This window comes from Eucyclogobius newberryi, unplaced genomic scaffold, assembly GCF_026437365.1.
Source record: "Eucyclogobius newberryi isolate DKJ021-1_F unplaced genomic scaffold, fEucNew1.0.hap1 SCAF_2, whole genome shotgun sequence".
NCBI lineage: Eukaryota > Metazoa > Chordata > Actinopteri > Gobiiformes > Gobiidae > Eucyclogobius > Eucyclogobius newberryi.
Window position 1 is genome coordinate 28830203 of NW_027315834.1, and position 13928 is coordinate 28844130.

At 40.4% G+C, this 13928-nt stretch overlaps 1 protein-coding gene across 3 annotated transcripts in view; it reads left to right on the top strand.

Moving 5' to 3' along the window:
* The window catches only part of waslb (WASP like actin nucleation promoting factor b), a 31009-nt gene extending 17425 nt beyond the window's left edge, over nucleotides 1-13584 (top strand). Inside the window, exons 5-12 of one of the 3 annotated variants that reach the window (XM_072454917.1) lie at nucleotides 307-330; nucleotides 5126-5306; nucleotides 6258-6300; nucleotides 8215-8368; nucleotides 9281-9298; nucleotides 10273-10808; nucleotides 11286-11394; nucleotides 11920-13584. In XM_072454917.1, the coding sequence (XP_072311018.1) occupies nucleotides 307-330; nucleotides 5126-5306; nucleotides 6258-6300; nucleotides 8215-8368; nucleotides 9281-9298; nucleotides 10273-10808; nucleotides 11286-11394; nucleotides 11920-11981 (1127 nt within the window). In that variant the 3' untranslated portion in view covers nucleotides 11982-13584. The remainder of the gene's footprint in view (nucleotides 1-306; nucleotides 331-5125; nucleotides 5307-6257; nucleotides 6301-8214; nucleotides 8369-9280; nucleotides 9299-10272; nucleotides 10809-11285; nucleotides 11395-11919) is intronic. The other 2 variants (XM_072454920.1, XM_072454919.1) reach the window with 2 other exon arrangements.
* Nucleotides 13585-13928: the final 344 nt, after the last annotated feature.

The window sequence follows — 13928 nt, forward strand, 5'->3', positions numbered from 1 at the left end:
TGATTTCAATACAATATTTCCAAAACAAATTAAATATTTCCCAGTTTACATTCACGTTGTCAATAATAACGACCATTACAATATTTATTTTTCCCTCAAATGTGACATCATGACATCCTTCGCTCTATATGAACACTTAACCTGATCTTTTTACTGAACTATCCTTTGCCAATCCTTGAATAACTCGCTCTTCTTTCACATGGCGCTGTTCTCTCAGTCTAAAATACTTCTAACTCTCCGACTGTGGCTTTCCTCTAAAACAAGTTCAAACTAAATTGTAACAGATGAATTTGTCTGTGTTCACAGAGAAGAGACGCGACCCTCCGAATGGTATGTTTCACATCATTTCGATATAGTATAATTCTACAACCTAAATTTAACTGTGGTCTCAGTTTATTGCTCGTAAAATAAATAAATGAATTCTAGGTTTATATTGTGTGCGGTTACATTTTAATGTTTATTATCTAGGCAAGCGTTCAGGCCTAACTTTATGATTGTGAACTTTATGAATTTTGTCATATTTTGCTGTGTAATAGAAATAAAGAGAAAGTATAAGTCGCACCAGCGGAAAAAATGCATAATAGAGAAGAAAACACATATATAAGTCGCACTGGAGTATAAGTCACATTTTTGTGGGAAACTTATTTGATAAAAACTAAAACCAAGAACAGACATTTCATCTTTAAATGCAATTTAAAATCATAACAGATGAGAGCACATGGTGAATAGGTGTACGTATGCTAACGCTAACACCTTCAGCTACATGAGGCACAGACAGAACTGTGGTAAGTGTCTGGTATGTTAACGTAACATATTAACAGTTATTCAGATAACTATAGCATAAAGAACATGCTAACAAGTTTACCAAAGCATCAGTTTTACCCCAAATCACTAAATCCATTCAATTCTTCTTCCTCTGTGTCACTTCTAAACAACTCCACAAACTCCAGAGGTAGAGGAAGTGCAGAGTCTTCTTCTGCGTCGCTTAGAGCCTAGAGCGCCCTCTTGTGGTTGCCAGTGTGAAAATCATCAACATGTGAAATGCGGTTGCCAGTGTGAAAATAAAGAATAATATCACATATAAGTCGCTCTGGAGTATAAGTCGCCAAAACTATGAAAAGCGACTTATAGTCCGGAAAATACGGTAATTACTGCACAATAGGAGCCATGGAGCAAATGTAAAGACCTCTGAAGCCAAAGGTCAAACTGAATCTCAACAAACTTTTACAATTTAGTACATTGTTGAATTTCTCGTCTTAAAATAGCCCGTTTGAGTCATTTTGAACGACAGACAGACTTCCAAATGGGATCAATGACGTGCACAATCGAGTAGACGAGATCAGCACATTATTTATATTTCTGACGAACTAGAGATGATCCACCGCAGTAATACACAGTACGACCACTTGCCGCAGCATGGATTTCCAACCCCACACACACGACACATTTAAGCGTTAAACTCATCCTCACACTGCAGATTAAACCTAATGGAGAAAGTCTGTCAAAAGCTTGTGATGCGCTCATAGGTTTGAATGGTAAAAGTCTTGAGTATCAATACAGTCTAAAGGGCACTGTAAGTACGTTTCCCGGGACTGTTCCACTAGATGGCATAAAACTTTGCAATCTTTATTTTAAAAAATGCCTGGATTTGAAAAGCTGGATAAGTTTATAACCTTCTGTGGCACTTTAAAGGGAAAGCAATAACATCTCCACCAACGTACATAGTAGTGCACCTTTAAATGTAATCTTAAATTTGACAAAGGCTTTGCCCGCTGTGTGTTTTTAGTAGGATTTAGCACAGTTAAAATAAGATGTGATATATTGCAACACAATGGGTCAGACTAGCAAAAAGCCAAACACAGTCAATCTGAAACATTAGTCAGAACCACATCCTCTTATTGGACAAAACTATATTCATGTGCGGTGTGGCCTGTATAAATATGTCCGTATACACTCATTGCGAAAGTGAAAGTGAAAGAAAGTATCCTTGTGTGCTGGTTTCTTTCCAAAACACGTCGGCCTGACCTCCTCCTGGAACATTGCCCTTCCATTTGTCTCCATCCTCACACATTCAAACTAAAATGCATCTCATCGCATTTGCAACCGATTCAACGTATCACACTAAAATAGCGTGCATCAGTTGTGTTTGTGGATTTATTAGCAATAGTTGGACAACGCTTACAGAACAGATGTAGATGTATTGACTTTTTGATTCCACATGTTTAGTTGCATTCTTTGTTTATTGTGAAGTGTAAGGGCGTTGGGCATTTTGCATATATTTATATTCTGGTTTAGAGTTGTGCTCAATATATCAATATCGTGTTATATCATGATGGACTTCTTGGCAATACGTGTATCGTTACAGAGATGATGTGTATCGTGATACTTTTAAACAACAAAGTCATTATAAATTGCAGAGTTCTACTCTTCTGAACCTACAGACTGCAGAATCTGAGAAGCTGAAAATGTGACTTTGTCATAGGACAGTTGTATTCTGATATTGAGGACAGTGTGGACATGAGATTCTAATGCACATTTTTATTCTACTTAATCAAAACACAATTTTAGTAAACATTTATCACCAGTTTTAAGGGATATCCATGAAACAGGACGTGTTTCATATCAAGTTCGCTGGATCGGGATTCGTATATTGTAGACCCTGTATCAGGATACGTATTGTATCGTGAGGTACGAGGCAATACCCAGCCCTACTCTGGTTCTTGTTTTACTTTATGAGAACACGGTGTCACAGTGGCTGAGTGCGTTAGCATCACAACAAGAAGGTCTTGGGTTCTGGGTGTGTGGCCTTTCTGTGTTTCTTCCCCAGTGTTTTCTTTGGGAGCTCTCCAGTTTAACCTGATACATACATATATATATCCTAATACACGTGCTAATAGGCAAAATTACCCGGCTAAGGTTAGCCTGACCAAACCTTAAAATCTGGAGCTGAGTCTTCTTGGTCAAATGTAGAGTCCCCACAGTTCCTCACAGAGATTGATAAACTTTACCTTAAATAGGTGATGTTTGGTTAGTCAAGGTGCGCCCATGATTTGTCCTATAAATCGTGTTTATGTCTAGTTGTAAACTCTTTAAATACTCTACGAGACAGAAACATGCTAGCTGTTTGTTTCTAATATGATAAAGCAGAAAAATGCATGTGGACAAGGCTTCATTCTTTCCTAATCCTCCCGTTCTCCTACTGCCCTCTCCAACACACTCCTGTCCCCACTAGACCTCTGCTCTGATTATTCCCCTTTCTATCTACCTTTTTTTTTCTTTCATATTCATCTAGTTTCAAAAAAGCGTTCGGATTACCGCGGGATCAGCCCCCAACGGGATTTAATAGTTACGTAAAACAATCCGCAGCTAAATCCCGACTCATTTGCAGGGATTAGACGCGTTTGCCGTGTTTCGCCGCGGACAAAGGGGAGGAGAGGATGGTTGTCATAGCGCTGTCGAGCTGGAGACGGGCGAGGAAACGACCGTCTGAGCATCGCCATCCCAGAAATGCACTGAGCAGCAAGGCCACTGTTGATTAGTATTCAGATTACTTCAAACTACCCAATGGATCGTAAACGAGTCAATTCTTCAAAGTCGGAATACGCTGGATATTGATCTTGTTAGAAGAGAAGAACTTTACACAACTCTTTCTGTAGGATATGGGTCGACCTCGCTGGATATCTGAGAAGGATGTAAATAAATAAATAAATCGACTTCAACTTATCGCCGTCTAAAATGTGAATTGATCGCTCCGAGTTAGTCCGTCTGGAATCGTTTGTCGTAGCGCGATTCGTCAGACGATGATGTTTTGCACCACTTTCCTGACGGCGCCGTCCGAGGACTTGAACTGTGACGGCGCCGCGCCCTTGCACTACGGGCATCTGGGGCCCGGGAGCTGCCTGTCGTCCCTGCACTGCCTCGTTCTGCCACAGGATGAACTTTTCGCCTCGCTGTCCGAGAGAACGGCGGTCGCGTCGGGCCGATGGGACAGAAGAGCCGGTAGCGCGTACGGGAGCGGGCTGATGGAAGTTAGAGCGAGCCCTAGACAGGACAGTGTGTGCATGTGGGACAGGGTGAGGGGGAGGCGGAGTAGGTCTGCGTCGCCTTCGCCCGGCAAAATCCCTCAAAGCCCGTGTAAACAGAGAAGCAAAGGTATGTTGGGTGTTGGATTCACGCACGGCAGGTTAAAGTTTCTTAATGCCGTTTAGGTTTTCATGTGTAAAACCCTGAATTGTACTCTGAAAATGAAGTACTTTGTTGTCATCATCATAATATTTAAACTACCATATTTTGTTTCATCAAGCACTGCACAGTAATGAAGCAAAGTGCAATAAACCTTGTCAAAACCTCATCCCATTGTAACAGTTTGGATGTTCATATTTCAGTCTTTGTCAAATATAGTATTTTCCGGACTATACGTCGCACCAGCCAAAAAATGCATAATAGTTTGTTCACCCTTATTGTTTGTTAATGGCTGGAAATGTGTACGTTTTGTTGTCGTATTTGTTAGTGACAAGTTGCAGTAACGTTGACCCTTGACGCCACACTGCAGACTGTAACTCTAGTTACTGTCTGCGTCACACTGCGGTTATATCACACGCGGTTATGTCTGGGTCATCCGTGTCGAGGCTTATCCAAGAGACGCTCTGGAAGTCTCTGAGAGATTGCATAAAGGCATTTCCATTAACCGTTGTCTCATGTAAACACGATGCATAAGCAAAACGTATGCTAACGCTGTCAAGGAACAAGAATCAAGATATTATTTTATTTTTAAAGCACATTTACTTTAATTTCATAGATGTTTATAGAAGATATTGGCATTATTGTAGTGCAAAAGGCGTGTGGTTATTGTCCTTTGTTTTGGTTTGTTTCACACAGAATCTAAAATAGTACTTCTATATTTATGGGTGTCAACTTCCTGTCATCGGCGATATGTTGAGGACTTTTCACTGGTTAAATTACATATTTTACGTTGAATTGTTAACTGCTTTGGCAACGGTGCACATTTTTCATCACTCTGAAACTCATGGATAATATAAAGCCAGGCCTTTGATTGAGGACTTTAATCAAATATATTTTGGTCTCTTACTGCTTTCATGACGACTTGACGTTCTTTCCTCCTCAGGACCGTCTTTGCCGATGGCCACGGTCGACATCAAAAACCCAGAGATCAGTGTTTCGCGTTTCCATAACAACTCTCAGGTGAACAACATCGTACCCGCGGCCTTCCCGAAGAGGCAGAGGAAGCCCAAAGGCGGCAAGAAGAAACTGACCAAGGCGGACATCGGCACCCCCAGCAACTTCCAGTACGTCAATAGTATACATGCGCTAGTGTAGTTGCAGTGTAGTATTATAGACACAAACGACACTGAAGCCCTATGTGGATGGGAGTAGTTTTACCTCAGGGCCGGAGGGACATTGTAATAATTGCAAACGTTGTCTGTATTTATAGTCTTATGCGAATCGTCCACGTCTGTGAAATTGTCCGTACAAATGTCCCTAGCTTTTACCTGCTGTATCTCAGCAAACTCTGAGGTGGGTCTAGTCCTGTGCGGATGCTCGTGTCTGCGATTTGGACTGTTTTAATCTGTGCCTTGAAGCTTATATTGATTAAATGTCTCAGAGTTCATTTTACATCCAAACCTGAACTAGATTCATATTATTAATTCACCACAGAACCTACAGTTTTTTTTCTACAAGTAAAAAGTAAAAGAGACGCAAAACGGACTCTGATAAAAACTTGACCCTCAGAAATGCAACCCCGTCGCCGTGGCAACCGAGGACCGAGCCTCTTTAGAGAAAGTTTGGATCCTTTTGCAGCAAAGCTTGGATCGAGAATAGATTTAAGAGAGAGAGAAATCTGATTGTGTGAACGTTTGATCGTACCGTGGTCTCACATTACAGCACAGATACCGCTACATAAAGCTAAAAACAATGAAAATGCTGAAAATGGAAGAAACACTGGCAATGTGGATGAATTAAAAGGTTTGTATCATATTTCAATGTTTTCGCCAGTTCGCTATTTCCGGAGTAAAGTCTGTAAAACACGCTGCTTCCCCCGTGCGGATACTCACAAAGAACACAGACATCGTGGGGTCATTTCAATTTTACAGACGTCCGGAGGTCAAACTAATCCTGTCCGCTTAAGGCTTAAGACTGTGTAAGGCTGGTAAAATGGATGCAAAGAGCAAACTATTCAAACGTGATTGATGTCCACAGTGATGTCTTGACCTAATGTCTGTTCTATTTGTTTCCAGGCACATAGGTCATGTAGGATGGGACCCAAACACAGGCTTTGATGTAAGTTTCCTTTCTGATTATGTGAGATTAGGATGCTTTTCAGAATCATAGTGCGCCACAAAGAATAATAGTCGACTTGCCGTGTTCAATATTCAAAAGTGTTGCATGTTGTCCTTGGTGGATAAAAGTAAATGACACAGAAAACAGGCAAAACTAGCACTAAATAAACTGGCTAGGACAAAACAAGATGAATTGCCCTTCAGTACCTATCAGTTATAATAACCCAATAAATATGTATGTATGACCATTATGTTTCAATCACACCTTACGTGTTTTAGAAGCACATGAATACTACAAGTCTTGACCCAAACTACATTTTTCTATATCGATACTATGACCCCTGATACGTACAATGTTCTCTAGTTACAATTTTTAAGCCTGATTTGTGCAGCCAACTCTGGTATGAGACTGAGGATATTGAGGGTAGAGAGTAGAGTTAACCTGTGTCTGCATAATCCATGGACTGTTTCCCAAAATAATCATTCGTAATTATAGTTTGGTGGAGGATGATGAGGTGGTACGGGTCAACAGATTTACTCCAAGTCCAGAAATATATGTATTTTTTCACCACAAACTGGTGCTAAACACTTTCCTTTTATTTGACAATTCTCTCTCCATCTCATCATAGTATAATAATCTATACTATGCTTTATCTTCTGTTACATTGTCTTGTTTTAACAGTCAATGTTGTAAGTAGTTTCAAGGTGAAGTGTTTTCAGATGAGGCGAAACCTGTTTGCACAGCCACACCTTAGTTATCGTTTCCATTGGCCACCAGATGGCAGCATACAGCGCACAGTCTGATCTTCATATGCAGCTCAAATCTGGGCCATAAATAAAAAGTATATTTCATAAATGACCGGCCGGGGCAATGATTGCACAAGCTTCTCAAAATGATCTGTGTTAATCTGAAGTACATAATCCTGGCAGGGCAAAATCAACTCTAAATATGCCTAAGTATTTAGAGCTACAAATCCCTTTAAATGTGGCTTAAAACTGGTGAGTTTATATTAAAGTCCAGACCACAGAGGGCAGTAGTTATGTGCCTGACCACACCACACCGATCAACCAAAACATTATGACTATTGAAAAGTGAAGACATTTATTTTTGACACCTAAACAAACATCTATTATTTTATTCAATTAATTCAAATCTGGAGTTGTAAAGGTGCATTATGTAACTTTATTTTAGTGTGGGGTCTAACACCTGCTTGTTGGCTGTTATTGCTCAGGAAGTACAGATGAAAATTAGTATAAGTCGCACCAGCCATAAAATACATAATGGAGAAGAAAAATACATATTTAATTTGCACTGGAATATGAAATGTGGTTGCAAGTGTGAAAATAACAAATAATATCACATACAAGTCGCTCCGGAGTATAAGTATAAGTATAAGTCACACCTCGGCCAAAAACTTTGAAAAAGGGTGCGATGTATAGTCCGGAAAATACGGTCGCTTTTTCAGTAATGTGCACTGTCCCTGTTCAAATAAACTAAATTGAAATAAAATAAATTGTGGAATTACACAAAAAAATACCTTGAACGATGCATTCCTTACTGTGAGCGGTCTCACCTCTCATCCGAGCCATAACTTGACCCGGTGTCACCTGCTTGTGTCCCGGGAGACAGACCAATGTAATGCCACACTGCGGAACATCCCAGGCAAAGCGATAAAATCTCCATGGAGACAAACGTGTGCAAAAGCAAACTGAATTACAAAGCTGAGGACAATAGCTCCCGCTGCCCCCTGTGGCTTTAGAATAATACATAATTATATAACCGTGTTTTGCTGCATTTTATTTCACGCCCACGCACGACCCAATCAAAAGCAGCGTTGTTTTGTAATCACTAAAGGTTATGATGAAAAACAATAGAGTTCATGATTTTTGTTTCTGTTTTTTGTTTTAAATCCAGTTGAACAATTTGGATCCAGAGCTGAAAAACCTGTTCGACATGTGCGGCATCTCCGAGACCGACCTGAAGGATAAAGAAACCTCCAAAGTGATCTACGACTTCATCGAGAAAAAGGGAGGAGTCGAGGCGGTCAAGAACGAGCTGAGGCGACAAGGTAACGCCCACACGCCAGTAGAATCTGAATTATCGTAATTGGGGACCGACCAGTAGAACTTTCTCGGCCCATAACAAACTGAGAGTATAAATGAACCGATCCAAATGAGCTGCGTCAGATTGTTTCATTTATACTGTATTTTCCGTACTATAAGTTGCACCAGCCAAAAATGCACAATAGAGAAGAAAAAAAACATACATAAGTCGCACTGGAGTATAAGTCAAATTTTTGGGGGGAAATTTATTTGATAAACTCCAAGACCAAGAACAGACATTTCATCTCGAAATGCAATTTGAAATAATAACAGATTAGATTATGGTGAATAGGTGTACGTATGCTAACGCTAACACCTTCAGCTACATGAGGCACAGACAGAACTGTGGTGTCTGGTATGTTAACGTAACATATTAACAGTTATTCAGATAACTATAGCATAAAGAACATGCTAACAAGTTTACCAAAGCATCAGTTTTACCCCAAATCACTAAATCCATTGAATTCTTCTTCCTCTGTGTCACTTCTAAACAACTCCACAAACTCCAGAGGTAGAGGAAGTGCAGATTCTTCTTCTGCGTCGCTTAGAGCCTAGAGCGCCCTCTTGTGGTTGCCAGTGTGAAAATAACAAATAATATCACGTAGAAGTCGCTCTGGAGTAGAAGTCGCACTCCGCCCAAAACTATGAAAAAACTTAGTCTTATAGTCCGGAAAATACGGTAATTCAACCTTGTTTCTCAATATGGATGTGCCTAATCTCTATCAATGACTTCACAACCAGTCCGCCAAATGTTTCAAGATCATAGACAAAACCAGTATTGGCGTGTGTCAAAAATGTTTGTTTCACGTGATGTTTTTGCAGGAAATACCGATAGATGATAATTCTGTCACGTTAACTAGTGGTGGTCTTGTCCTCAGGTCCCCCCAGGTTGGGTGGTAGGTTTTTCTGCATGGCATGTTCTGTTGGTTGAAAAACTTGCAGTGCTTTTTTATAATTTTTTTGTTATAGCATATATTTTTCTTAAGTTGAAACAAGCAAATACAGTAGAATGTTGGTGAAAAATGAGATGCGTGGCTCCTTTTTGTCATCTTTTTTCACTGCATGGTTTACAAGTGTGCCGCAAGGTGTGATTGGTCTATAGAACGGTTTTATTTTGATTTTATTTTTTTGTCTTTTTTATGTTCGATGTGACTAATAACTACTCACTAGAAAGTGAGTAGTTATTATTTGTATAGTATACTATTTTTAGTATTATTATTAAATACATCTACAATTATTACAGTTATAGTAGGCCTTACTCGTCAGGCAGATTTATTAGAGGGAATAGGGAATGCCTCGTTTGGATTTTTTTTTTTTGTTTATGTTGTATTATTTGCAACTTTAGTAACATTTTTGTTTTGCTTTTACTCTACGGAACAGAATTTTATCCGCTTAAATGCTTTTTATGTTTAATTTGTCTTTTCTTTATTCGCATCAGGTTTTACAATAATTTATCCCTTGTATTAAAATACACAATCTGTATTTGCTGGTCCTTACTACCAAATACACATTTATTCAATTATTTAGAAATCCGCAATGTTGTGATATTCTTTGCCTTTCTTTATTTCCTCGTAAAAAGCCCCATTCATTTTGATACGGACGGGCCATGCTTGTCCCTGATTGGCCAATCCACCTGTCTATCACGGCTGCCTAAACTCGCAGCGATTAAAGCAACTTATGGGAAGTTTTCTTGTATATACTGATAATTACTTTGACGAAATACAAAGCGTTTCCATTTTCCACAGTTCTCTACGTCGTTGCCGTGGCACCCAAAGACGTGCAGTAGTTGTAGCGGTGTGTAGTGTCACTGTGATGGTCATTGTACTACACGCAGGACTAGTGTTTCTAATATACTTTTTTACCTCCACAGCTCCGCCTCCTCCACCATCCCGCAGCGGCCCCCCTCCTCCGCCCCCCCACCACAGCTCGGCTCCTCCCCCTCCTCCTCCGGCGCGTGGAGGCCGCGGAGCTCCTCCCCCTCCTCCGCCCTCCAGAGCTCCTTTCAACGCCCCTCCTCCGCCGCCACCCAGTCGACCGGGCATGGGCGCGCCGCCTCCGCCCCCGCCTCCCAGCCGCGGCCCCCTGCCTCCCCCACCTCCCCCTGCCCACGCCTCTCTGCCCGTAGGCCCTCCTCCTCCACCACCACCCCCTCCTACAGCGGCCTTTGGTGGAGGAGGAGGGCCACCGCCTCCTCCTCCACCGCCGCCTGGCCCGCCCCCGCCTGCTCCGCCCCCCCTGCCCGCCAACATGGAGTCTAATGGAGGAGGAGAGGGGAAGACGGCGCTGCTCAGTCAGATCCGGGAGGGCGCGCAGCTGAAAAAGGTGGAGCAGAAGGAGCGGCCGACATCGACAGTGGGCAGAGATGCACTTTTGGACCAAATCAGACAAGGAATACAGCTCAAACCAGTACGTACTTACTTAGAGCCTAAAATATACTTACTACTTACTTATTAAACCAGGAGTGAAGCATATGAGGCCAACAAAACTGAAGTTAAACATAAGTGACAATTTTCAACACATCCTGTTTCTGTTCTAACAACTATTAAAGAGTGGGAGGGTCAAAGTAAGGCTTGTTTCCGCTGGTTCGCTTTAAAGAAGATGGATGCGATCTGAAAGTGTCTCCACCATCTTAAGCGATCCAAAGAAGACCCCACGAGGTCTAGATTTGGCCCCGTTTTGGCTCCCGGAACACTTTAGCAAAGGAGTGGCTAAGTACTAGAGCAAAATGATCAGATAAAAGAGAACACGGACGTTAAGACAAAAAGCAGATGAAAGGAAAACGATAGTTAACCTGATTTGTTGAGCTCAAGTGCTTAGCAAAACAAACTGAGCATTGATTTTAAACCCCAAACAGTCTCTTAACAGCTGTGTGCATTTTTCCAGAAGGGCGAAAACGCAGACTCTGCCCCAGCCGCTCCCGCCCCCTCGGCTGGCATCGTGGGGGCTCTGATGGAGGTGATGCAGAAAAGGAGCAAGGCCATTCACTCCTCAGGTAACGCCATTATAGTACTGCTCTTGTATTTACGCCTCTTTATTAGCCAAACAAGCACAGTAAAAAAAGGAAAATATACAATTTAGACTTGCTTAATCTGTGTCAACCTCATATTATGTTTTTTTTTTTTTTTTTTCAATTGACAAGACAAATTGTGAACCCTAACTGTTTTGCTAAGACGAATGCTACGCTGTGCTAAGACAAATGCTACGCTGTGCTAAGACGAATGCTACGCTATGCTAAGACGAATGCTACGCTATGCTAAGACGAATGCCAGGCTATGCTAAGACGAATGCTACGCTATGCTAAGACGAATGCCAGGCTATGCTAAAACGGATGCCATGCCACGCTATGCTACGACTGATGCCATGCTTTGCTAATTATTTCCTGCTTTCGAACTAGGAGGCCGCGATAGTTTTTCACAAATTAAAGGATTGGGTGCAATAGAATCCAATATAATGATATAAACAACAAAACCATTATTTATTTCATGTTTGTGTAACGCTTGAACAAATGTCTCCACAGATGAGGACGACGACGACGATGAAGAGGAGGACTTTGACGATGAGGATGAATGGGAAGATTAGCCTTTTTTTTTTTCTTGTTGTTCTTTTTCTTCCCTCCCAAACCTACAGATGACACTACACTGTCTTTGTCTATCAAAAACAAACAAAAAAACGTTACTTTAAAAATGATAACATAATGTTCTATCAACTTATTAAATGTTGTTGCCTTTATCGCTTTTTTTTTTTTTTTTTAATCTGTGCAATACCTCATTTCATCTGTACATGTTTTTGTTTTTTTCTAGTCTTTGACTTTAACTGTGGTTTTGTTCCTCTCCAACGCTACTAGATTCTTGTTTTTCTCACCTCCATCTGTCACTCAATTGTCGCACCTTTTCTCACCACTACTTACTGTGCCCCATTTTCTTTTATATGTGCAATTTTTCATCAAATTGTCTGTCAAATCTTCTAGGTTATTTTGTTTTGTTCTCTTCTTTTTTAAATATATATATATATAACTGATTGAGGGATGGCCTTGATAAATATCCTTCATATCATCATCGTTGTTCATGAAGAGGAAGAAACTATTTTCATACCCTTTTCTCTGTAGTTTATTTTCACTTGAATAAATAAAAATGATCCACTAGATTAGCGCGCTAGTATTTTCTTAAAACAAATAGAGAAAAATAAACAAAAAATTTAGTATATTTTTGCACAATTTGAAAAGGAGAGACTGGACTGGACTCCTTGCGGAAAACACATGTGGAAACAACAATAGACATTTTAAACCGAACACGCTACACACAGTACCATACTTGTGTGGCCCAGTGCTTCGGCTGGATATCGTTTTGAACATTAGGTAATTTGGACTTATTTAAATGCATGGTTTAAATTGGCTGTCAGTACGCATCTAGTCGTACGAGTAATGAACACTATATAAGTTTACGAAGCCGATGTCTAATATGTATCCATTGGCCTTTTACTGTACAACACGATGGATAAACGCGTGGATGCACACTCGAAGGAACAAATGCACTTAAAAATCATGCCTATTTTCAATTAAATTTGTTGATTTCAATCATAGGAGCCTTAACTACCGTATTTTCCGGACTATAATTCGCACCGGAGTTTGTCGCACCAGCCAAAAAATACATAATGGAGAAGAAAAAAAACATAATTAAGTCGCACTGGAGTATGAAATGCGGTTGCAAGTGTGAAAATAACAAATAATATCACATATAAGTCTCTTCGGAGTATAAATATATACAAGTATAGGTAGCATCCCGGCCAAAACTATGAAAAAATTATAGTCCGGAAAATACGGTAAACGTGAATGTCTTTTATGACACACTAATTCAATACATTTGCTCTGAAAGTCATTTTAAGTGGACATGTTTACTTTGACTTAATGTGGCATATCAAGCATCACATGTGACCAAATCATGCTCTTGCAAATACAACAGCGTCAAAAGAAAATAGATGCATTTACTCTGTGCAATAGGAAAAATAAATTGATTGAATTGATGTTTGTTATCGCAAAATGCCATTGTAGTCCACGGGGAGCGGGGCCTCAGCTGAACTTCTATATGTAACTGTCCGTACGATGTCGTTGGCTCCGACTTTATCACTGTGTCTGGACAAATGCAACGGTCTTACAATGTACACTCCAATAAAAATGCATACATTATTTTGTTGTGGGCTTTTGTTCGCCGTAGTCGGTCGATGTGCTATGAACAGATGTTTGATATATGCGAATATTCAAACGCTTTGCCAGGGAATATGTACGATAACAGCTGAAAGTACATCTGCTATAAGATGGTTCAGATGGCCAAGTTATGGAGGGAAAAAAAAACCACCACTGCCATGTGTGTGTTTTAAAATGTTAGAATTGTATCCGAGATGGTGGTGTTATTCGTGTAGCGTAAAAAAAATACCGAAAGTGTTTAATGTTAAGTCCAAGAAACATTACGATTACTCTTTTTATTGACGGCATGATCAAACAGGGAAGTCATTAATTTAGTAAAGTGACAT